General features: G+C 38.3%; 1 protein-coding gene across 1 annotated transcript; it reads left to right on the forward strand.

The window, feature by feature from the left end:
* The first annotated feature begins 5,802 nt into the window (after window positions 1–5,802).
* On the forward strand, window positions 5,803–7,934 carry LOC129241150 (20-hydroxyecdysone protein). Its single transcript, XM_054877336.1, has one exon. It carries the CDS (start codon window positions 6,107–6,109, stop codon window positions 7,679–7,681), a length of 1,575 nt encoding a protein of 524 aa, XP_054733311.1. The 5' UTR covers window positions 5,803–6,106; the 3' UTR covers window positions 7,682–7,934.
* Window positions 7,935–23,264: the final 15,330 nt, after the last annotated feature.

Consider the following 23,264-nt stretch of genomic DNA (forward strand, 5'->3'; position numbering starts at 1 on the left):
GCTGTTAACTTCGAAGCAGTATTTACAGCAATTTAAGCGAGATCTGAAGAAATTTTTGAGCCGAGCTGTCACCGTTGATGAAACCTGGATTCATTATTAAACACCAGAGACTAAACAAAAATAAAAACAATGCATTTCTCCCGGTGAATCTGCTCCAAAGAAGGCGAAGACAGTCCAGACATTTTTTGTTTTATTTTAATCATTTAAAATGGCGAATGTACGCTCAATTCTTCCAGGAAGGTCGCAGCGGGGCTTCTCAATCGGCGGGCATTGTAGCATCGGCGTCAGTGACCTGAATACAAAAAAGCAAAAATTTGTTTGTTTATTAATATCATAATTTCAGTGAGATCGGTTAATAACTTTTCGAGTTATCGTGTACGCCAATTCGAAAAATATAGTTTTGAGAAAAACGCGTCTAAAGTCGGCAACGTAATTCTCCCAGCGCTCGAACGCAAAGAATAGAGTCGTAACGGTTGACGATCTATAATATAAGAAATACTTAAATTTACGTTCTAAAATTTTTTTTACACATTCTTAAAGGATTATGTTAACATTTTATGAAAAAATTTTTTTTTCGAAATTTTACAGGTATTTGTCCCCTTAAAAAATGTCCGGAGCATTGGGAGAAGTGTATATTTCGGGACTATGTTGAGCACCCTCGTATATTTTTTCCTCCAAGTTACAAGCTTCTAACCATTTATTTCTAATAAAAGGGTGCGTCACAAATCTGAGAAACTTCACAAGTGTTTTGCATTTTCGGCGATTTTCTGTTATCGAAAAAAAATGGACCAGAGAAGTTATATCAAATTTTGTGTAAAAAATGAAATTAAGTGCTCAAAAACACCTTCAATATGGAGAGTGGCATACGGTGGGAGCACCCTGAGGCAAAAAAATGCTTAAAGTGTTTAAAGATGTACAAGCTTTTCACAGAAGGTCGAGAAGATGTGAATGACGACGCTCGCTCTGAATGCCCCACCACATCAACAACCGATGAAAATGTTGAGAAAGTGAAGAAAATTGTTATGATCACATTTTGAGAAATTGCTGAGGATGTCCGCATATCGGTATATCGGTTGGCCCATGCTATGGCCTAGGCAGCGAAGTTCGTTCCAAAATTGTTGAATTTTTACCAAAAACAACGTCGCATAAGCATCGTTTAGGAATTGGTGAATGACGTCAACGATGATCCAGATTTGCTTAAAAGGGTAATAGATGACCAATAGAAGAGTGCAGGAGAGCCAAGAGTCGATAGATGCAAAACACTTGTCTTATTTATGCCTCTCACAAACAAACTAAACGAACTAAAACATTGAACAGATCTTCGAGACGAGTGTACCAACATAAAAAATAAATAATAATCCAAAGTCGAAAGTACGTAGCCCGCGAAATTTGAAAATTCACCTTATTTTTTGAAAAACCTCTCATAAGGAAACTTCAAAGACAGTTGTCATTTTGCAGTTAATAGCTTTATGACTTCCCCGAGCATCTTTGGTTGGTTTAAGTGGTGATTCGTCCAGACTCCAATTAACGCTCCATTTTGTTGTCACATCCTCGTTACCAATTTGTTTAAAGGTTATTTACGGCATGACTGTATCCAGTCTGTGTAATTCAATAACTTTATTTTTTATTTTTTATTTGGTTGTTGACATCTAAGCCAGATAGTTGTTCGAGACTCTGGAACAGCGGTTTGCCCAGGGTTAACATTCTGTGCTTCCACAGGGCAGTGCATTCACAGAGGAAATGGAAGATTGTCTCCTTTTTCTTCGGTTGTTTACAACTATGACAGTGGGGATGCCCATTTTGGCTGCTTGTTTTCCGACAGACAGGAAAGCCATTTATGACTGCCATTCGTCTCCAGGTGTCCCGTAGTTTCATATTTCACAATGTTGACGATTGCTTAAGGTTGTAGGTGGGCCATAACGTTCTGCTAATTTTGCATGTAGTCTGATCTCTGCATCTACAATCCGCGATTCGAAGGTATTTTAGAAAAATTGTATTATTGACTACAATCTACAATCTATTGACAACATCTAATGGAGTGAATACCGATTCTGCCAGATCGTTATTCATGGCAGATCCCGCACTTGCCAGTTCACCTGCTTCTTTGCTACAATACCTTCAATGCTCCGATGTCCTGGGACTCAGATTAAAGTAACTTTATGGTTTTCACTTAATACGGTAAAGCTATTCCTTCTTTGTTAGACCAGTTTAGAGGTAGTTGTCGCCGAATCCAGTGCCTGGGTTGCAGCTTGGCTATGCGAAAGAATATCGATATTGCCCTTGAAAGAGAATGAACATTATAGTCCTGGGATATCTTTCTTCAAAAATATCGAATTTAAGCTCTGCGCGGACTTTTCAGAGTTAATTTGAAACTTTTTCTTTTGGTTAGGTTAGGTTGAAGCGGTTGTCCATTGTGGACACACTCAGGCTCGTAGCCCATTGTGATGCCGCATGGGGAAACTAGCCCTTATCCCTCCTGAAACCACAGTGTACTATTCAAAAATTTTGCTAGATCCTTAATTTCGACAGAGCCGAGATCTTCTAGTTCATTAAAGAAATGTTTGCCCAAATTGGCGAGTCTACGTCTGGATAGAGCAGGACAATGGCACAGAAGGTGCGGAATCGTCTCTTCCTCTTCCTCGTCTAGACAACTTCTGCAGAAGTCATGTGTTTGCATACCCATTCTCTGGGCGTGCCTACCAATTAGGCAGTGCCCCGTTATGACTGAAGTCAGTATGTTGAGACTATGTTTGTCTCTCCTTAGTAGAAGTTTTCTTTTTCTTTAACATTTATTTTTTATTTTTTTGCACGACTTTTTAGGTTTTAGGTTTCAAATTTCTGGTATTGCATAATTGTAATAGACTAAGTGAACCACCTTAAACGAAGTTTGTTTTCTAAGCATTTTTATTTGACAAAAAAAACACTAATACCCTTCAGCAAGCTCCCTAACAGCATGGTGTGGCCCCGCGTGACTCTTTCTTGTTCCTATAACTCAAATTATTACCATGCTGGAAGTATTTTTTTACGATTGATTTTAAAAGAGAATTCACAGAAGAAGTTGAAGGCTATTCCAAAATCCGTAGGTCAAAAATATTTTGAAGATTGGAAGAAGGACTATATGTTATGGTAACGAAATTAAATAAATGCCAACCGTTCTCGTTTTATTAATAAAACCCGGTTACTTTTTGCACAGATCTCAACTTCACATAATCAGGACAGGGGCACTCAAGAAGTTGAGATGATGACATGTAAGATGCTTGTTAGGTGTTTGGTTCGTGCTTCTCCTCCCATTTCTGATGTATGCACATACTTATATATTTGGACGTTGTTCCACAAGTGGAGGAGCCTACGGAGAATGGCGTTCAATTGGCATTCGGTCAGTCGCCGCTAAGCTAACTTGTGTAGTTGAGTTGTTCAAGAACAGTCGCCAATTATTTAACATATCAAACCTGTGTCTAAGTGCTTATGGAATGCGTTGCCCAGCTGTTTATCAGACGTAAAATTCTCTGCAATATCAAAATGTCAGCAATGTTACAGCTGATGTATTTTTATCAGATATTTGGTCATCATATTGCGCGAACTTTGAAGAAGTAAATTGGTGTGGATGTTTGAAAACGAATTCCTCTTAGTAATTCTCGCGTTTGGCGCTCTAAAAATACTCACTGATAAAAAATTGTTTATGTACATATCTTTTTTTCAGTTCTGACTATAAGCAAAATAATATTCGGCAATTTTTTTTTAATCATCTTGAAAATTCATTGGCACGGATTAGTATGCATGTGCATATATGGCCAAACAGAATATAATATCTTGAGCCCACTTCCTTAACGAGAAGCGTTATTGTTGCTATAAAAATGTTAATCAATTTACAAATCAATAAAAGTACCGCAAGTGTATGCCTGTAGATGTTAATTTCTTTAAAGTAAATGTGTACGAGTACTTGTTTAATATATAGGTAAATATTGTATAATATGTATGTATGTATGTAAAGGGTGGTTAAATTTCAAGGGCCGATGTTGAATGTAAACCACACCTAAACGTCAAGTTTTTTTCTGCAGCTCATATAACATTTTTCAATTTCAGACTAACTCAATTTGAACCATGGAGAGATACATAATCGAGCAACGCGTTAAAGTCAGGGTTTTTATGAAAACGGGCGTTCAAATCTAAATGCATATCGCGCACTTCGTAATTTTTTCGGTCAATTTAATCGTCCAAATTTGCGTACATTTGAGCAAACTGGGTCTGTAGGAGATGTGAAAACACCAGTGCATGCTCGTACAGCTCGTACTGCAGAAAATATTGCTGCTGTTCGCGATATTGTGGTTGAAGAGCCGTACACCTCAACTCGTCGTCGTGCCCAACAATTGTACCGCTCACGCTCGTCGTTGATGAACATTATGCATAAAGACTTGCACTTGCACGCTTACAAGGTGTAATTGACTCAAGAACTAAAGCCTCTTGACCATTTCAAGCGTCGTCAATTGTCAGAATGGTGGCAGGAAATGTCCAATTTTCGAAGAAAATCACCTTCAGTGATGAGGCACATTTTCACCTCAGTGGATTCGTCAATAAGCAGAATTGCCGCATTTGAGCGAATGATAATCCAAGAATGATTGCCGAAAAACCAATGCACCCACAAAGAGTGACTGTTTGGTGCGGTTTATGGGCCAGCGGCATCATTGGGCCGTATTTTTTCCAAAATGAGGCCGGTCAAGCAGTTACTGTGAATAGAGTTCGCTATCGTGAGATGATAACGAACTTTTTATGGCCCGAATTGGAAGATATGGATGTGGATGATATGTGGTTTCAACAGGACGGTGCCACTTGTCACACAGCTAACGAAACAAGGGTTCTTTTGCGCGAAAAATTTGATGGCCGAATAATCTCACGTCGCGGCGATGTCAATTGGCCGCCAAGATCATGTGATTTGACACCGTTGGACTTCTTTGTTTGGGGTTATTTGAAAGAAAAAGTGTACGTTGATAAGCCAGCAACAATTCAAGAGCTAAAGGATGAGATAGTTCGGCAGATTAATGGCATAGAACCTCAATTATGCCTCAGCGTCATCGAAAATTTGGACCATCGGATGGAGGTGTGCCGCCGAGGCCGTGGCGGTTATTTGACCAATATGTTGTTCCATGCGTAATTGAGTCATACCAATATTATCATAATAAAGAGAAATGACAATAATTTTCCTAAAAAAATTCTATTTTACTCAAAATCAACACATCAAGTACTTATACTTGAAAGGCAATTTCATATCTGCTTATACCTACCAAAGTATTATATTATTCTTGTAGCTGTTTTTTCCCCCCGTCTATAACACTCATGCATAAATATTACAAATAAAAATGCAGTTTTGCAATAATATTTTTATTATACCTCCAACAGCAAAAACGACAATCATCTGTGTGTGTCCGTTTTCCACACACAACTTCCCAACGCTTCCTCTCACGCGATGCAACTTCCTTAAATGGTTGCTGAAATCAGTGTCTGCTATTTCAGCCAATGCAGAGAAACAATACAACAACATCCGACAGCCAAGACTTACTTGCGCCAACAAACTAAATGGCTAAGTAATCAAATGCCGACAATGACGCTTTTTAGCGCTGCACTGGCTCTCGCTTCGGCACTTGGCATGGCTTTGGTGCCAATAACTGAGAGCCCACATTGGGCGTAGCTGTTGTCACTTCTGCTACGCCTTGGCGACTGCGTCTGCGTGCCATGGCATCGCGTAAGTGGCGCGTCGGGTATAAATGCGCTACGGTAGCAGAAAGTCAAACAGTTTCGGCCGTGAGCTGAAAGTGAAGCAACATTTAACGTTTCGATCTTGTTTGATTTTCTTTGGCCTGTTCCTTCATTCATTTCGTTTGACTGTTGGCTGTTGGCTGTTGGCAGTTGGCTTTAGGGCGTAGGTGCACGAGTAAACGTTTTGGATAATAGTGAAATTGTTTGTATTGCTGCGGCATGTTTTGAAATTTCTACTTGTTAATTAAAGTGTACACAACAACAAGATTGGATTTGCATTCAAGGCGACTGTTGTGACAAGAGAAACAAATTTCATTAACACCTGTAAGCAAGTAATAAATTGTGACAAGTGAAAATGCGACTAACTACTTGTGGTATAATGCCTACCATCTTGCTATTTCTGGTAGCAAGCGTGCATGCTGGGCTTGTACATAGACAAAATCGTAATGCTAATTTGGTCGCAGCCTCTGCACTTGAGCTGGCAACGGGGAATCTGATACCAGTGCAAATAATACAAGATGACCAGCAGTTGAAGAGCGAGAAGCTAAAGGTTCAATCAGAACCTCAGCAATTAATCCAAACGGAACAACTGAAGTCAAGTCTGGGTACACCGGAGGCGCTTGCTGAGAAAATCGCACAGTCTGTCGAAACTGTAGAAAATTTGCAAAATGTGGGTACTTTGCTTGAGAACGAACGCCTGCAGGATGAAAAAATCATTGAGCAGGAGATCAAGCAGGCCATAGCCGAAGAGAATAGAGAATTATTGCAGGCAGCTGCAATTGTGGAGCAGGCAACGCAACTGAAGACTGGCGAGCAATTTGCACAGCAAGCGCAGGAAATCAATGCAGCATTGAAAACTGGCATACCAGCGGCTGCTGAGGAAGCTGCCGCCACATATTTCAGCGCACCAGACATTCCAGCCGAAGTGGCTAACTCTGCGGAAGAAGTTAAAAGCAGCAACATATTGCAATCCGCCTCGTTGATAGCCGACAATTTGCCTGCTGAGTCCCAGTCTCAGAATGTGGTAGGTGCGCAACAGCTGGTATCAAATGAAGCCGACAAAGCGCCCGTTGCTGCGACCGCCGAGTCTGCGTCTGTGAATCAGGTACGGCAAGCTGTACCAGTCGCTGCGGTCACCGAAGCCACATCGACACAAACTACCACCCAACAAAACTTTGTACAACAGCTCATACAAAATTCACCACTCGGTCAATTCTTTGGACAATTAACCGGCCAACAGCAGCAGCAGCTGGCTGCGCAGGGTGCTCCAGTGGCAGCAGATCAACCGGCTACGCCCGCGCCCACCTTACCCGGTTTTCTGAACCCACAAAACGCAATCACACAAGTGCAAAACGCCGCACAAAGTGTTGCCAATGCCACCGCACAAGCTTTCCAGGGCGTTCAACAATTCGCCACCAGTTTGGGTAGTCAATTTCAGAACACCCTGTCCGGCTTGAGTGGCCAAGCACAAACAACGTTAAGCACTTCCGATTCAACTACACAGCGTCCTCCTGGCCCTATACAATCACTGCTCAGCAATTTTGTCGGTGGCAATCAACCTGCCGGCGCAGCTGCAGCCACCGCTGCTACAGCCAATCCTGCTCAACAACAAGGACCTTTCCAAGGTATTATAAGCTTCTTACAGGGCGGTAATCGGCCACAAACAAGTGCTAGTACAAGTGGCACCGTAGCAGCTGTTGCACCCGCTCCTGCTGGCTCCATTCTGCCAGCGAGCGCGGTCTCCGTGGACGAGAATGCCGATGAGGTGAAGAAAGATGAGTTGCTCGATGCAGCAGTGGATCAAGAACAAGCGCAAATTGATCAGACTGATAATGAAGTACGCAATAGTGCCGAAGTTGGTGACGACTCCCTGGAAGACAGCAACCAGGGTCAGTTTATTATTGTCAATGACGACGCCAGTCAGCAGTAACAGCAAGCGGATGAAGAGGAGGCGGTTGTGGTCTAAATAGGAAAACTACGCATAATATTAATAATAAGTAGTGTAGGGAACATTTTTTGCTTTGCCATTCGATTGGCGCCAGTATACGCGCGTGCCAGATCGTAGTAACTTAGACACACAGACTGACGCAGAGCCATTCAACATTATCAGTTTTGAAAATAAGGGTTTTTTATAAAATTTAAATTTAAATTTTATTTTATAAACGTAATTTATATCATTATAAGATCATCAAATTCTATTTATTTCACTCATGAAAGTACTTTTAGTCTAAAAAAATATCTATTAAATAAAACTTTTTTTTTAAATGTTGTTCATTTTTATTTAGTTCGGGAAAGATCGATGAAAATCAATCGAATATCTCTGTCGTTTTGTAAGAATTTAACTTAGTAGATGATATTTGTCCATATCGAAGCTACAATTTTGTGATACTTCCGATGACTTTCATGAGCAGCAGAAATACTCTCGGGGCATGCCATTAGTAACTAAATTTTCAGTGGACATCGAACAACGACCGCAAAAGTGTTATGACGCTATTCTGTATTGTAAAAAGGGAAAAGTATGGAAAAAAAGAAAGGATGAACATAAGGGGTCTAATAAGTTATGAATAAGGGGTCACTCCTAAGATAAACCTCAAATTCTTCTACTTTAGTGAGGGAAGAAGAATGCCTTTCTAATATCCGTCGTTTGATGTAATGCCCATGCCGCACATATGTAAGTGGTGACGCTGGTTCCCTTGTAAGCGCCATGATGCAACGCATTACCAAAAGTTGCGACGTATCGGCGCCCCGCGCGGGGTTACCCTCAAGAAGACGACCTGTGTACTGATGAACGTCAGAAACTGCAGACCGCAGAAGAACTTGCTTCCGTAATAGAAGTAGGTACACCAGAGCCAGACGAAACAGAGAAGCAGAGGCGGAAGCTGCTAATTTGAGACAATCCCAAAAAGCGCTGAAGCAACCAATCATCGCCAGTAAGAAGGCAAAATGGGAGGAACTTCGAAGGGATCTAAATAGCAACCCTTGGGGTCTGGGCTATAAAATTGTAATGGGGAAGCTAAACGCCAACTCCACAGCCGTACATCTAGACAGCGATGCTATCAGCAAAATAGTGGACAGACTGTTCCCCAAGTACCCTATTCTGTGCGGGGACCGAGACCACCAAGGGGACGAAATGCTCGCACCCTTCATCGAGGAAGAGCAAGAAGCCTCAAAAGAAACAAAGCTCCAGATCCAGATGGCCTCCCAGCTGAAGCTTTCAAACTTGTGGCTGAATGCCGACCAGATGTCGAATGGATGCGAGGGACTCCAAGAAGAAACACGTCATCACTAGCTTCTCAGAACGGAGATGCCAAAGCATGCTGCGGTGGCAAAGCCGATGGGTCACTGAACTGATTGGCAGATGGACGGCGAAACTTATTCCCTCAATTGACAAATGGGTCCAAAGGAACTTCGGGGAAGTGAACTACTTCTTAACTCAGTTCCTCTCTGGCCACGGATACATCCGGAGATATATATACCGCATAGGCAAGCTAAGCGATACCAAGTACATGTACTGCGAAGCGCTGAGCAATGACGCTGAACACACGTTTTTTAATTATAATAGATGCTTACGGAAAGAAATGCTCTGAGGGAGCAGATTGGCGACTTCGCACCGAGCAAATGCTCGAACGCGAGGGCAGCTAGAACGCGGTAACGAAATACATCGAGAACATATTACGAAAAAAAGTTAGACCTCGACACAGTGCCACAAAGCGAAGCCGCACAAATAGAGACACAAGAAGACGAGCCTATAGCATAAAAGCTGGCTACAAATATCGTGGACCAGACGTGGGTGAATAGAATTGGTCCCTTATGGATTCCGTTTTGGGCACTCTGGGCCCTGTTAAGGTACTGGTACCCTAAACATCATTCACCATTCTGGCTTGCATTTTTGCCTTTATCAAAGAAAAGCTGTAAAATGTACCGAATATTCTCTTTTTTGACTTCCATTGTTAACACCTTGTAAGTCACAACTGAGTGGAGCAAACGCAAAACAGCAAAATATTTTTTTAGTGTCAAATGCCCCCTTGACCAGGAACATAAAATTTAAAGTGTTTGGGATACTTTGCGAGATATCGATCACTACAGCCATCTACCAAGAAAATAAAGGATATAAATATTTTTGCCGAACCTATTTTACCTCGCGAGGATGGTAGGGCGAGGGTCGATACTGTATCTCAGTCTTTCCAGATGTCTCATCTCTTTCATAGTATTGACCACCAAACCGCATACCGCATTCCACATTTCCTTTGAGCGTAGCATATGTTGCACGAATGTTTCCGGTGAAAGAGGTTAGCCAAAGGCTATGTAAAGTAATGCTTTTCTAGAATGGAAGCACGAGCATGTTTAAGAATGTTATCTTTTGCATTATAATAATGAAATGGTGATTTGAAAAATATCCTCCTTGGATGTCGCCACACGTCTATATTCACTTGAATTAATTTTGAAAGCACTTTTGACAGCCTCTAAAACGAGCTGCTTAAAGGCTTCAATAGCTTTTTCAGACGTTGAAAAACGTCAACCTCGCATTTTATTTTTAACTAGCTTATACCTGTGGGTTTCACCTCACATTTCTATCAAAAAATAATGTAAATAAAACAACTTTAACTTTTTTAAGTTAGTTTAAAAAAAAAAAAAGGGATCGGATATACGACATTTTTTGTTATATTATTGTATTTTGAGTATAAATAAAAAGGTTTTTCGGTGCGCCAACTCTGGAGCAGGCTACTTATAATTGGCCATGGGTAAAACATGAGTTGGTTAGATTGGCTCCAGCTACAGCTAATGATTGCCCCTGAGCTTTATTTATGGACATTGCGAAAGCCAGTCTAATAGGAAATTGGAAGCGTTTAAAATTGAAAGGTATATCCGTCGGTATAATTGGAATTCTTGGTATGAAAACTTTGTGGTTTTCAAAATTTCCTGATAAAACCATAGCTTCTATAACATTCAGTAAAAGTTTCGTGATGATTAGCCTTGTGCCATTGCATAAACGTGGAGGATCCAAATTACGCAGCATAATTATCATGACCCTCTTTCTAAAAGCTTTTTGCGAATATAGATATTACAATGGAATGCATCAGCTGTTTTTTGTTTACATATTTACAGTGATGGCAATTAAACGATGATTTTATAACCTGTGGTGTACACTGTCAATATTTTCCGCTAGTTAAACTTGCACTTCAATTTAATATGTGTTGTTTGCTATTTTATTAATTTGGATTATTTCATATTTAATTTCAAAATAAAACTATTTTAGCTTACATACGTAATCATATAGGTTTGAGTGTAATATTTATGTAGCTAAACCGGCATTATTATCTAGGCATGGCGTAGTTTTTAAAGCATTTTTTTTAAATAAAATTGATATTTCGCTTAGATTGCTGGACTGTTTACTTACCGCTAAACCTTTCCCAATAAGAGAATGCATTCAATTCATCAATACCTCTATCGTTGATAATATAAATTCGTTTCTATATCAAATGGCCTAACCCCCATTTTTCTCTAAGCTCATATTTTTTCTAGGAGTACTAAATACTAACTTCATTAAACTTTTTACCAATTTTTGGTATTCTACCATAAATGCGTCCAGTAATATGCAGTATGAAAAATCCCATTTGTATAGGAGGTGTCACGCCCCATTTCTAGCTATCACCAGTTTTCATGCAGGTGTTAGATATTAACCTTATATAATCCCTTACCAAATTTCAGTTGTCTAGCCCAAATACTTCCGGAGATATGGACAATGAAAAATTGCATTTATATGGGAGGTGCCAAGCCCCCTTTTTCGTTTTTCTCACTTGGAGGTGTTAGGAATTAACCTCATATAACCCCTTCCCAAATTTCATTGGTCTAGCCTAAATACTTCCAGAGATATGGACTATAAAAAATTCCAGTTGTATGGGAGGTGCCATGCCCCCTTTTTCGTTATACGCAATTTTTCTGGATGTGTTAAGGATTAATGTCATATAACCCCTTACCGAATTTCAGTAGTCTAACGTAAATACTTCCAGAAATACGGACTGGTAAAAATTCCATTTGTATGGGAGGTGCCACTCCCCCTTTTTAGTTATACGCAGTTTTTGTGGATGTGGTAAGGATTAATGTCATATAACCCCTTACCAAATTTCAGTAGTCTAACGTAAATACTTCCAGAAATACGGACTGTTAAAAATTCCAGTGGTATGGGAGGTGCCACGCCCCCTTTTTCGTGATAAGCAGTTTTTCTGGATGTAGTAAGGATTAATGTCATATAACCCATTACCAAATTTCAGTAGTCTAACGTAAATACTACCAGAAATACGGACTGTTAAAAAATCCATTTGCATGGGAGGTGCCAAGCCCCCTCTTTAGTTATACGCGGTTTTTGTGGATGTGTTAAGGATTAATGTCATATAACCCCTTACCAAATTTCAGTAGTCTAACGTAAATACTTCCAGAAATACGGACTGTTAAAAATTCCAGTTGTATGGGAGGTGCCACGCCCCCTTTTTCGTTATACGCAGTTTTTGTGGATGTGATAAGGATTAATGTCATATAACCCCTTACCAAATTTCAGTGGTCTAACGTAAATACTTTCAGAAATACGGACTGTTAAAAACTCCATTTGTATGGGAGGTGCCACGCCCCCTATATATATCAAAATATTTTTTAGCCTATGACCATCCCGGTAAGGTATCCAGTTCGTGTTTCAAATTTGGTTACGATCGGTCCCTGCGTTTAGGACGCAAGTCGATCTATAGATACATACATAATTTGAATTTTATATATATAGAAAGATGTTCGGGCACAAAAAGAAATCATTAGGTGAGAAATCAGGTCCGTAAGGCGGATGATCCACTAATTCAATCTATTGAGATCTCAAAAACTCTCTTGTGTGAGCCAAGGCGGGAGAGCTTAAGATTCGTTATCGGCGGTGGGTTTTCCTTTGTTCACCGAAAATTTCTGGCTAACAAATGGTTGAGTACCACTCAGAATTGGTTGTTTTAAATTTCTCTAGTAGTGTACATGCGTTGCCAGAGGTGGGGTGTTACTAATGGCCCAGGTAGTCTATCGGATAAAATTCGTTGTAACTAGATGGCTCCTCTGCTGATTTGCCTGGTTGTGGAAGCAAATTAAATTGCCAGGAAGTTGTCCTCCGAGAGGCAGTCATTAAACAAGCTTTGGTTTGCTGCATTGTCGTACCAGGAGGTTTACCACTCAATTACCATATAATGTGGAAAAGGGATGAGAAAAAGGTCAACATGGATGTGCCCGACGGCTAAAACTACTACTTTCATGACCTTCGTAAAAGGCAGGGTTTTCCAGAATGGACGGGCGCCATATCGTATTTTCATACAATCGGGACGAAACAAGAGGCTTTTGCAGAGTTTTAAAATTTTTTTGGGTCAAAATATGTGGGCCGAAGTATTTTTAGTCAAAATCTCTTTACGATGATGTTCCTGAAGTCCATAAAAAAGCTTGAAGACATTACTAAAAGGTAATTAAGACTTAATTTGAATGAAATATATTTGATTTTTATTGATATTTTCTGCTTAAGCAAGAATTAATTGCACTGAACGTATTTTGATCTAGAATACTTCCGTGTGTAGAAGTCCACGCAAGTGGGGAAAGTACCCGATTGTCATTCACTTGGTAGTGGCCAGGACGATTCTTCTACGCTCTAAGCAGCTTACAATTTCCGAGCTTACCCAAGTATCCTCTGGGTAGCTTCCAAACGTCCGAGGACAAATGAAGTACCTCCTGTCATCAAACAAACAGTCGGCGAACTCGAGTATCAGCGCCCACGTCACTGTTGACAGTTATGATTTTGAGGTTGTAAAAGACTTCGTATACTTAGGAACCAGCATTAGCACCGATAACAATGTCAGCCTTGAAATCCAACGTAGAATCTCTCTTGCCAACAAGAGCTACTTTGGACTAAGTAGGCAACTGGGTAGTAAAGTTCACTCTCGACGAACAAAACTAACACTCTATAAGGCGCTCATCATGCCCATTCTATTGTATGGCGTAGAAGCTTGGCCGATAACAACATTCGTTGAGGCGTCTCTTGCAGTGTTTGGATACGATGATTTTTGTACTTTTGTACGTTGGCGACCGCAAGTGTCGCAGGCGATGGAACAATAAGTTTTGATTTACATAACGGCGTGGTAGACCTGAGTATTATTATGCAGAATTTAGGACTGTAGCCAAGCACAATCCCATTCATCTACGTCAGATGATTTCACATTAATAAAATATTCCTTGAAAGTCAATATTCTAATTGTTAAGCCGTAATCGCCATTTCTTTATATGCTGGCGATCTCATCTTTCCACCACACAAAATTGTCATCGCTCCGGCGCTCTCTCCATTAGCTGTAGGCGCAATTGGCCATTATGATTATACCTCTTAATAACTAATATTCCCAGGCTATGATTACCTTGTTGTAACATGTTTGTAAAGTCTGTAAATAATTCTATTTTCTGTTAACTCTTGAGTAAACGCGTGCTGCTATCCATATTAATTTGAATCCTTGTATGCATTAATGCGCCAGATATTCCCTTAAATTACAATAAAAAAAAATCTTTAAACCCTAATAACGTCTCCCTTATGCCAGAGACATGCTTGTGGAAAAATTAAAATATTAAAGTGTGGAAAAAATATATAAAATACATGAATGTGGAAAAATAAAATTAAAAGGTTCGGTTACTGATATAAAAAATTATGTATAGTTTCTTCCTACGCTTGGCATCCTGGGTTTAAGTATAACAGAAGAACATCCAAAAGTTAATCAAGACAACTCAGTGACTCAAAGTTGCAACATTTTCATATTCATGCTTCTGGCATAAGGTAGCAACGGAACTAGGCTCAAACCCTTACCTGGATATCACGGCTTTTGCTTGAATAATTTCATGAAAATCACTCATCATAATACTTAGAGCATACGCTAAGTCTGGATAGCGTATGCTAAGTTGAATTTATGGATTTAAATTTAGCAGAAGAACTTGATGAATATATTCCAAAATATTATATGAATGAAAAAAACTTTACCAATATTTATGTATACATTTTTTATACTTTATTAAATTGTTGTAATTATTTTCATTTTATCCAATCGCTTATAAGTTAAGGTGGTTTACAGCAGGTAGAGTTCAGATTTGCAATAGAAACATACAAACTCAAATTATGTAGACATACAAATTTCAATTGAAGTAAATTACATTTTTAAAATGCAAACTTAAATATGATTTAAATATAAATATTTTTCTATTATATTTTTTAGAATGCAAGTTGTGTATAGTACAGTTCAGTATATATGTATGTATATGCACGTTTGTATTTATGTAGGTACTTATATATGTATCTATGTATCCTAGCAGGGTTGAGTGTATGCACGTATGTAAATGTATTAATATGTGTAAATATGTACTGATATAAATGTGTTTTTTTTTTCTAAATCTGCGTAACTGGCATTGAACACTTTTAATCCTTTAACTGTTTATGCCGCGTATACTCGACAGAGCAAAACGAAAATTTTTCACATAATGTCGAGTATAATCGAAGTGAAGATAAAAAAAATCGCATACGTATTCTTATTCAACGAATGAATTATAATTTTCTCCGCTGAAAAAGAGCAAATAAAGATCTTTTAAAAAATGTACATTTCAGAATATTCGTTAGTCTGACACCCTTATTTATTTTAATACACAATAGGTTGTATTAAGGGGGTCCGGTGAGCTAGAAATTAAAGAAAATCGATTTTTCGTCTTCTCGATATTTCGAAAGTATGGGCTTTTAAGAATATACTGTCCATTTTTCAAGCAGACTTTCCCAATATTATAGTTTTTGCAGCCTATTAACTAGGTAGAGAGCAGTCCGCGCGCTCCTGTACCTCAAACTTTAAACTCATTAATCTTGAAACGACTTTTTTCGGCCTGGTGTTGCAAAAAACCAAAAACTATTCAACCGAATCGTCTGAAATTTTAATATGTTTTTCACAACATCAGTGGCTATCGCCCGTACTAGAATCAAATTAATATTTCAATTATTTCGTATTTTTTAGTATTAAAAAACTGAAAACAAAAAAACGATTTTTAGAGCGTCAAATTTCAAACAGCGCCATTTTGTCAAATTTTATTATTATTTCTTTTTATTTGACTACGGGGCATAGCTGCAGTCATACTGACCAATAATTTTTTTGGTTTTTGTGTTTCAATTGAATAGAAGAGCCAAAATGGACAAAACCGTCCAAGTCGAATTTTACGGGAGGGTCAACTTCAACGCCATTTTTTAAATTATTAAAATTATTTTTGTTTTCATTTTTGTGTTTAGAAGAATAAAAAGTCTAAAAAATTTAAATGTCTTTTTTCATTTGTTTTATTGTAAAAAAAATCCTGAAAATACCCTAAATTCTCGAGCTCTAGACCACCGGGACCCCTTAAGTCGAGAAAACAAATTCTGGAGAAGTGCCATTACATTACAAGAGAATCCAGCTTTGGTGCCCAATGTGTCAATTAACTTTACAAACTATCATTGCGCTTAATTTAAAATTTTTAGTTTTGTTACTTAGATTTCTTCAAATTTATGTGTTCGTTTATTGCTTTTTTTTGCATTACTAATTTTCAATCCTAAGATTACGGAATTAAATTTTATAGTTATGTGATACATTTTTTATCAATGAAATAAATTTTGCTTGTAAAAATATATATTTTCTAAAAAACCCACACGCAACGTTTGGGTTTTAGTCATAATCGCCTACTTTTTCAGGCAGAAACATTTTGCTCTGTTTATGTCGACTTCGCTGGAAAATAATTAAGCAGGCAGAAAAAGTTTTTTCGCAACAAAATTAAACAGTTAAAGGGTAAATTATAAACGAAAATGTAAAAAGAAAGATATTTGGTGACGAAAAATGCAAATGGATATGTGACTTTTTCTCAGAAAGTAAAAATTTACCGAAATTCGGTAAAACTATATAAAAGAAACGAAACTGAAAGATATGAAATTCATCAATATATAATATAAAAGGTGGCGCAATTGCACATCCTTCTTTATTTTTGAATAACTTTTTTACTAAATAAAAAAAAAATGTTGATTGTTGGATGTCTTTATATTGACCTATACGCGCTCCATTGTTTGTCTGTTTATACACCCTTAAATTGTTTAAAATTGTGCGGAGCTGTAAAAAGTTATATGAAGTTGGGCGAATTATGCATAAGCAGTCCTTGACGCGGTACCAGCTGGTGGTAGTAGAGGATGAGGAAGGCCTCTTCTGCGTTGGAAAGATCAGGTGGAGAAGGACTGGACTTGGTGTTGTGAAGGACAACATTTTATTGTTAGTCTTATTTACCGCATCTTGTGCCGTGCGACTATTATCTTCTTCAAAAGGTGGAACAAGATTTAAGTCCGTTGAAAATGTGAAAGAAAAACCTGCACGCTTCCTGAAGAAACTGACAACAAAAGGCCTTCAGCAGACTTACATTTTTTTTCTGGTTTATATCCATATTTTCTTTTTGTCATTCTTGTTTTGGAATTTTATAATAAAATAGTTATGATATATGTATATAAGTTCAGTAGCGTCTAAAAAAAAATATTAGCTCGATTTATAAACGGTAACCCGTGCCGACTTGCGATTTAAACTTGTCCATACAAATTGCATGAGTACTGCGCTGTGACTTGTAACTACAAGGTCCGGCACTCGAAGTGTAACCAATTAAAAAGCCCATCAATTTAATTTGGAAAATTACTTTTATTCAATTTAAAGTAAAAAATGTGTGCAAATAATACGAAATTAAGAATCAATTTACTTTTGCTCGATATGACCGCCTTTTGCCTTGACTATGACCTTGAGACGGTCCAGAAACGAATCGCAAGCTGTCCGAATGTGACTTGCATGTATTTTGGCTCGCGACCAATGGCTTTTTTCAGCGCCTCGAGATGGTGAATCTTTTAGTTCGGACCTTGCTCTCCAAAACAAAGAGAATATTTCATCGGATTCGCGTCTGGTGAATTTCAGAGCCATTGTGTGGAAGTTATGAAGTTTGAAACGTTGTTTTTTAGCCATTCTTGGTTCACTCGAGTTTTGTGAGACGGTGCCGAGTCGAGCTGAAACGTCCATGGTTTGCTACCGAAATGTTTGTGTGTTCATGGCTTCAAAGTAACCTCCAGAATACTTTCCCTATAATAATTCGCATTTACATTGACGCCATTACTTGTGGCTGGTATGACTCAAATTCTCGTAAGAACGGTCGGTCAAATAAACCCAGTCGTTTCGGGAGTTTACGAATTGCTCAATTTGAAAAATTTTCTCGTCAGAAAACACAATGTTCGGAAATTGGCCAAGCGGAGGAGTTGCTTCGTTTCTCTCTATCAAGTCTGACTTGTTGCTGTTTGGGAGTGAGATCATGAGCCGTGTCAATCTTGTAAGACTTGACTTTGAGATTACTTTACCCGTGTATCAGCTGCGCGAGCGGTCTGAAGTTGGTTACACTTTGAGTGCCGGACCCTGTACATGTTTTATTTGTCATTTCATACGTGATTTTTGAGATTATTAGTGCTCCATTGTTTAGAGCGTAAACATGTGGTGGAACAACCAAAATATTTTCCTTAGCGGATTGCCTAGCTTTAAAATAAATGGTGCAAAATTACTATCTAATCGACCAGTTCTCTGTTCTATTTTACAATATTCGTCAGGTTAAATTGAAAATACTCGAATCAGCGAATTCGTACTGAAAGTAAAAAATCAATGGCAGATGTTATAAAATCGGACTTTCAAAACAATGTACCCGAAGTCGTCACAATCCAATGGGATGGAAAGCTATTACCTGGGTTGAATATACGAAATTCAAAAGAAGAAATCTTGCCAGTTATTGCTTCGATTGACGGTAAAGAATAACTTCTTGCAGTGCCAAAACTAGAGAGTTCTTCTGGAAAACATCAAGATAAAGCCGTCTCAACAGCTCTCTTTGACTGGAACATTCACGATAAGGTACAAATAATGTACTGCGACAGAATAACTTCCAATACTGGCCGTTTCAATGGAGCTTGTGATAATTTTGAGGAAACTTTAGAAAGAGAATTGCTGCTTTTCGCCAGTTGTTAGCATGCTTATGAATTGGTTCTAAAAGCTGTTAAAATTAAGCAAATTACTAATAGCCCCGATACTCCGATGTTCAAAAAGTTCAGGGAAAATTTGAAGAACATCGATTCTAGTTAGGTTAGGTTAGGTTAGGTTATGGTGGTACTTGGTCTGCACGACCAACTCACTTAGATCTTATAGGTCCGTTGTGATACCATTGTGCTGCACGGGAACCCCATTTACCTTCCTTCGTGGAACCATTTTGTGGCTTTTATGAAACGTAGAATCGATCCCAACCCCTCGCCAGACAGCTCTGTAAGAGAATTGAAAAGATATTTTCCTCAAAAATCTGCTCTGATCTTAGCTAAGGCAGGACAATGGCAAGGTAAGTAAATGCTCAACTGTTTCTTTCTCTTCCTCATCTCTGCAACTTCTGCAATATTCATGGGAGAAAACTCCTAGTTTCGAGGACTGCCTGCAAAATAGCCAATAACCGGTTATATAAGCCACGACCTAGGAGATTTCATTTCTTGTTTATTTGCGGCCTAGTAGCTTAGCTGTTACCCATGTATTTAGCTTCTTTAGCTCTCCATGACCTATTGACCTCTTGGATAATGTTGTTTTTTATTATTAGTTTACTCGTGGCGAAAGCTATTCTAATGGTACTTTTATCACTGAGTTGAAGAGCCTTAGCCTTGAAGTACCTTTTCTGGCTAACTCATCAGCTTTACAATTTTCCTCAATATCTCTGTGCCCCGGAACCCAAATAAGGCTGACCTTGAATACGAAACTAATACCATTTAGGGTTGCCCGGCATTCCTGCGCAACCTTTGATCTTAGTATAACCGCATTCATTGATTTAATGGCCGCCTGGCTATCCGAGAATATATTTATAGTCGTTTTTTTTACGGCATGCGTATTTAGATATGTAGCCACTACTTTTATAGCTAGACCTTTGTCTGATAGACTCTGCAGTAGTCTGGTAGTCGAAAGGATAGTTCCAGTCCTAATTCCTTCGAAAATACTCCACAGCCAAACTTATCGTCGAGCTTGGAACCATCTGTATAAAAATTTAACTCCCGGCCTTGGTGGCTACCACTCCCTACCATCTCTCGGTACCACTGAACCATCTCTAAATTCCATGAAAGAAGATTTGTTAATATTTTATAAGGCCTAATTAGACAATCATTTTGTAAGAGATGACTACCGCAAATTGGTCGAATTGTGCAGAATATTTTTGGGAGGAGACACAGAGGAAAAATTGAAACTAAGGACGTCCCGGGCTATGCATCAGACACGCTGGATACCGAGAGCGATTTATTCTTTAAAAATATATTTACTTCAGTCACAATGCAGAATGACTGCGAAGGACAAAAGGTCCACAAGATGATTGCTTATTTTTCGCGATGTTGTATGTTAAAGCTTGGTTCGATTGCGCAGTGCCCACCAAATCACCCAACCAAGATTTGCGCTACTTAAAGATGTTAGAAGAGTACGAAAAAGTTGACGCAACAATTTTCAAAGCTTCTATAAAGCAAGTTTAGTCAGCACTTGTGGTATTTATGTGAAGAGACAGTCGTTCTATCACCTCAAAAGTTGTTTGGTAAGTTAAATTGACTTTTTTTGTGATATTTTTAAATCTTTTGTTGATTTTTGTTTTTTTTTTGTTTAACTCATTTTTCTTTTTTTTTTCAGACAAAACACTGGACGATTTCGTATCGGAGTAGAGCAAGCAATTTCTATCACGACGACTGCAGATTTTCTAAAGGAAGATGTATCTTCTTTCGATAATAATGTTGCTTTTCTAAAAGCTAAAAGTCATTTGAGAGTTGTGAAAGATAATACTGATAGCGCTGTTAAATTAATGCAACATTTTAACGGACTTATCACGGCTGCAGAAGAACAAAAACAGTGATTTTTGCGCTGTATCCTGGAATATAAAAAACTGTATCTGGACTGTAAAAAACTACTGTAAAAAAGGAGTCACCCTGACAGATTGTTAATATGTTTATGTTTTTAATATAATTAAATATTAATGTTCAACTTATTTAATTTTTACTTTTATTCACTTTATTTATTGCATTTGTAGTGATTTTATAGCAGACCGAAATACGAGTATCAGAACAAAACGCGATTTGTACTAAACTTTGAAACTCGGTCGGCGCTGCCAGAAAGATGAAATTCTTGTTTGAGCATCTTAAGCCTTAGTAAAAAATGTAGAGGGTATGCATTTCATAATTAGAAAAATAATATTTTTTGCCATCTAAGGGACACCCTAGTATACATATGTAAAATAAACTTCGCGATAGGTTTCTGGCGCCAAGTAACGGGTGATCAATTAAGAGGAGTTTTTTTCATTTGCGTTTTTTTTACAGATCGCGCGCGAGTTGTGGCAAACTGTCATCGTGGATTTGTTGAACAGCGTTTGGCATTTCATCATGGAAAGACTCACACCGCAACAACGTCTACAAATTGTTCAACTGTATTATGAAAATCAGCGTTCTGTGACAAATGTTTTTCGTGCGCTTAGACCGCATTATGGTCAACATAATCGGCCTGCCTTAAACACTATTCGACATACCAACAACAAATTTGAATCCGAATATTCATTGGTGGATAATTCTCGACCGAATAGACCACGTCCAGCAAGAAGCATTGAGAATATAGCGGCAGTAGCAGAGAGTGTACGTGAAAACCGCGATGAATCGATTCGGCACCGTTCTCAGCAACCAGAACAGGTTCAAGAGCTACCTTTACACCCAGAGAAAACAACGGTCTGGTGTGGTTTATGGGCTGGTGGAATCATCGGTCCATATTTTTTCAAAAATGATGATGGCCGCAACGTAACTGTGAATGGTGCTCGCTACCGTACCATGATATCGGACTTTTTGCTACCTGAAATTGAATCTAATGATCTCTACGACATTTGGTTTCAACAAGACGGAGCCACTTGCCATACAGCTCGTGAAACAATGACTTTATTGAGAAGTCATTTCGGAGAGCAGCTGATTTCACGTTTAGGACCTGTGAGTTGGCCACCAAGATCTTGTGATATCACACCTTTGGACTTTTTTCTTTGGGGATTCGTGAAGTCCAAGGTCTATGCTGATAAACCAGCTACGATTGAAGCTCTGGAAGCCAACATTACGCGTGTTATTCACGACATACCAGTCGAAATGCTCGAACGAGTGATTGAAAATTGGACCTTCAGAATGGACCACCTTAAGCGTAGTTGCGGCCAACATTTGAATGAAGTCATATTCAAAAAGTAAATGTCAAAGAATGTCCTTTCAAATGATAAATAAAGGTTTTGAACATAATTTACATTTTTGTTTTTTTTTTAACTATTGAAAAAAGCACCTCATGATTGATCACCCGTTATAAGTACAATAAAAGTTGCGTGTGTATGAGTATCCAGATTTGAGCGTCCGCTATTTTATATAATACTTAAAGAAAAGTCGTTCAGAATGTTAAAAAAGTAAAAAAAGGGTATTGAGATAAACATTTTTTGTTTTTCTTGATGAATGAGTTGTAACATTTAAGCTATTGAAAATATAAAAAATATTGCGAAATATCTAAAATTAAAGTCCTTCTTTTCTCCAATATTCTTTTTCACATCACTTACTCGCCTTAACCTTAATAAGTGTTTATATATGTGTAAATGTGTATATGCCATATGTATTTAATGTAAAGTAAGTACTTTTAGTATTGAAGCCGTTTTATGATTTGTTTGCGTTGCTTTTCATATGATTTGAATAGGTGAGTTCGAAGTTCGAAGCTTGGTATGTACGAGTAGTTGCATATATGTACATGTACATATGTTTGCATGTATGTATGTTTATTATTGTGTTTCATGATATTATTTCGCTTTAACACATGAATTTATTCTTAAGAAAATTAGTGTTGAAATAAATTTAAGACCGAACAATGGTGAATATTTATACCCATAACACAGTACAACGGCCATTTTGGGGCGTGATGATGTCAATTCAGAATGAATATACTAAAATCATAATCATCAATTTAGTTTCTGAATAACTTTTTTAATGAATAAAAAAAAAAAAAGATTTTGAGTGATGGGAATCTTTATTTTACACGCTTCATTGCTTGTTTGTTTGTGTGCTGCAGCTGTTTAGCGCTGAAGTATCGAACATGGTATAGTTGACGTACACCTGGTGGTGACACCTTCAAAATTGAAATTATTTGTGAGGAATTAGTTATTGGGTATGGGAATAAGTGTTCGTCCTTATAAAAGAGGTGTCGCTGCTGATACTAGTTTTGTGTTCGCTCTAGTAATATACTGGCGATTTGAAGGTGCATACGAGGTGTGTCAAAAAGTATCGCCAATTTTGAATTTTTGCTGGTTACGTATATTCGAATTTCGATTGAGTGAGATCGACGTAAAGATCGCGAAGGGGCACCGAAAAAATTAGAAGATACTGAACGACAACAATTATTGGA

Source organism: Anastrepha obliqua, chromosome 3 (assembly GCF_027943255.1).
Source record: "Anastrepha obliqua isolate idAnaObli1 chromosome 3, idAnaObli1_1.0, whole genome shotgun sequence".
Lineage (NCBI taxonomy): Eukaryota > Metazoa > Arthropoda > Insecta > Diptera > Tephritidae > Anastrepha > Anastrepha obliqua.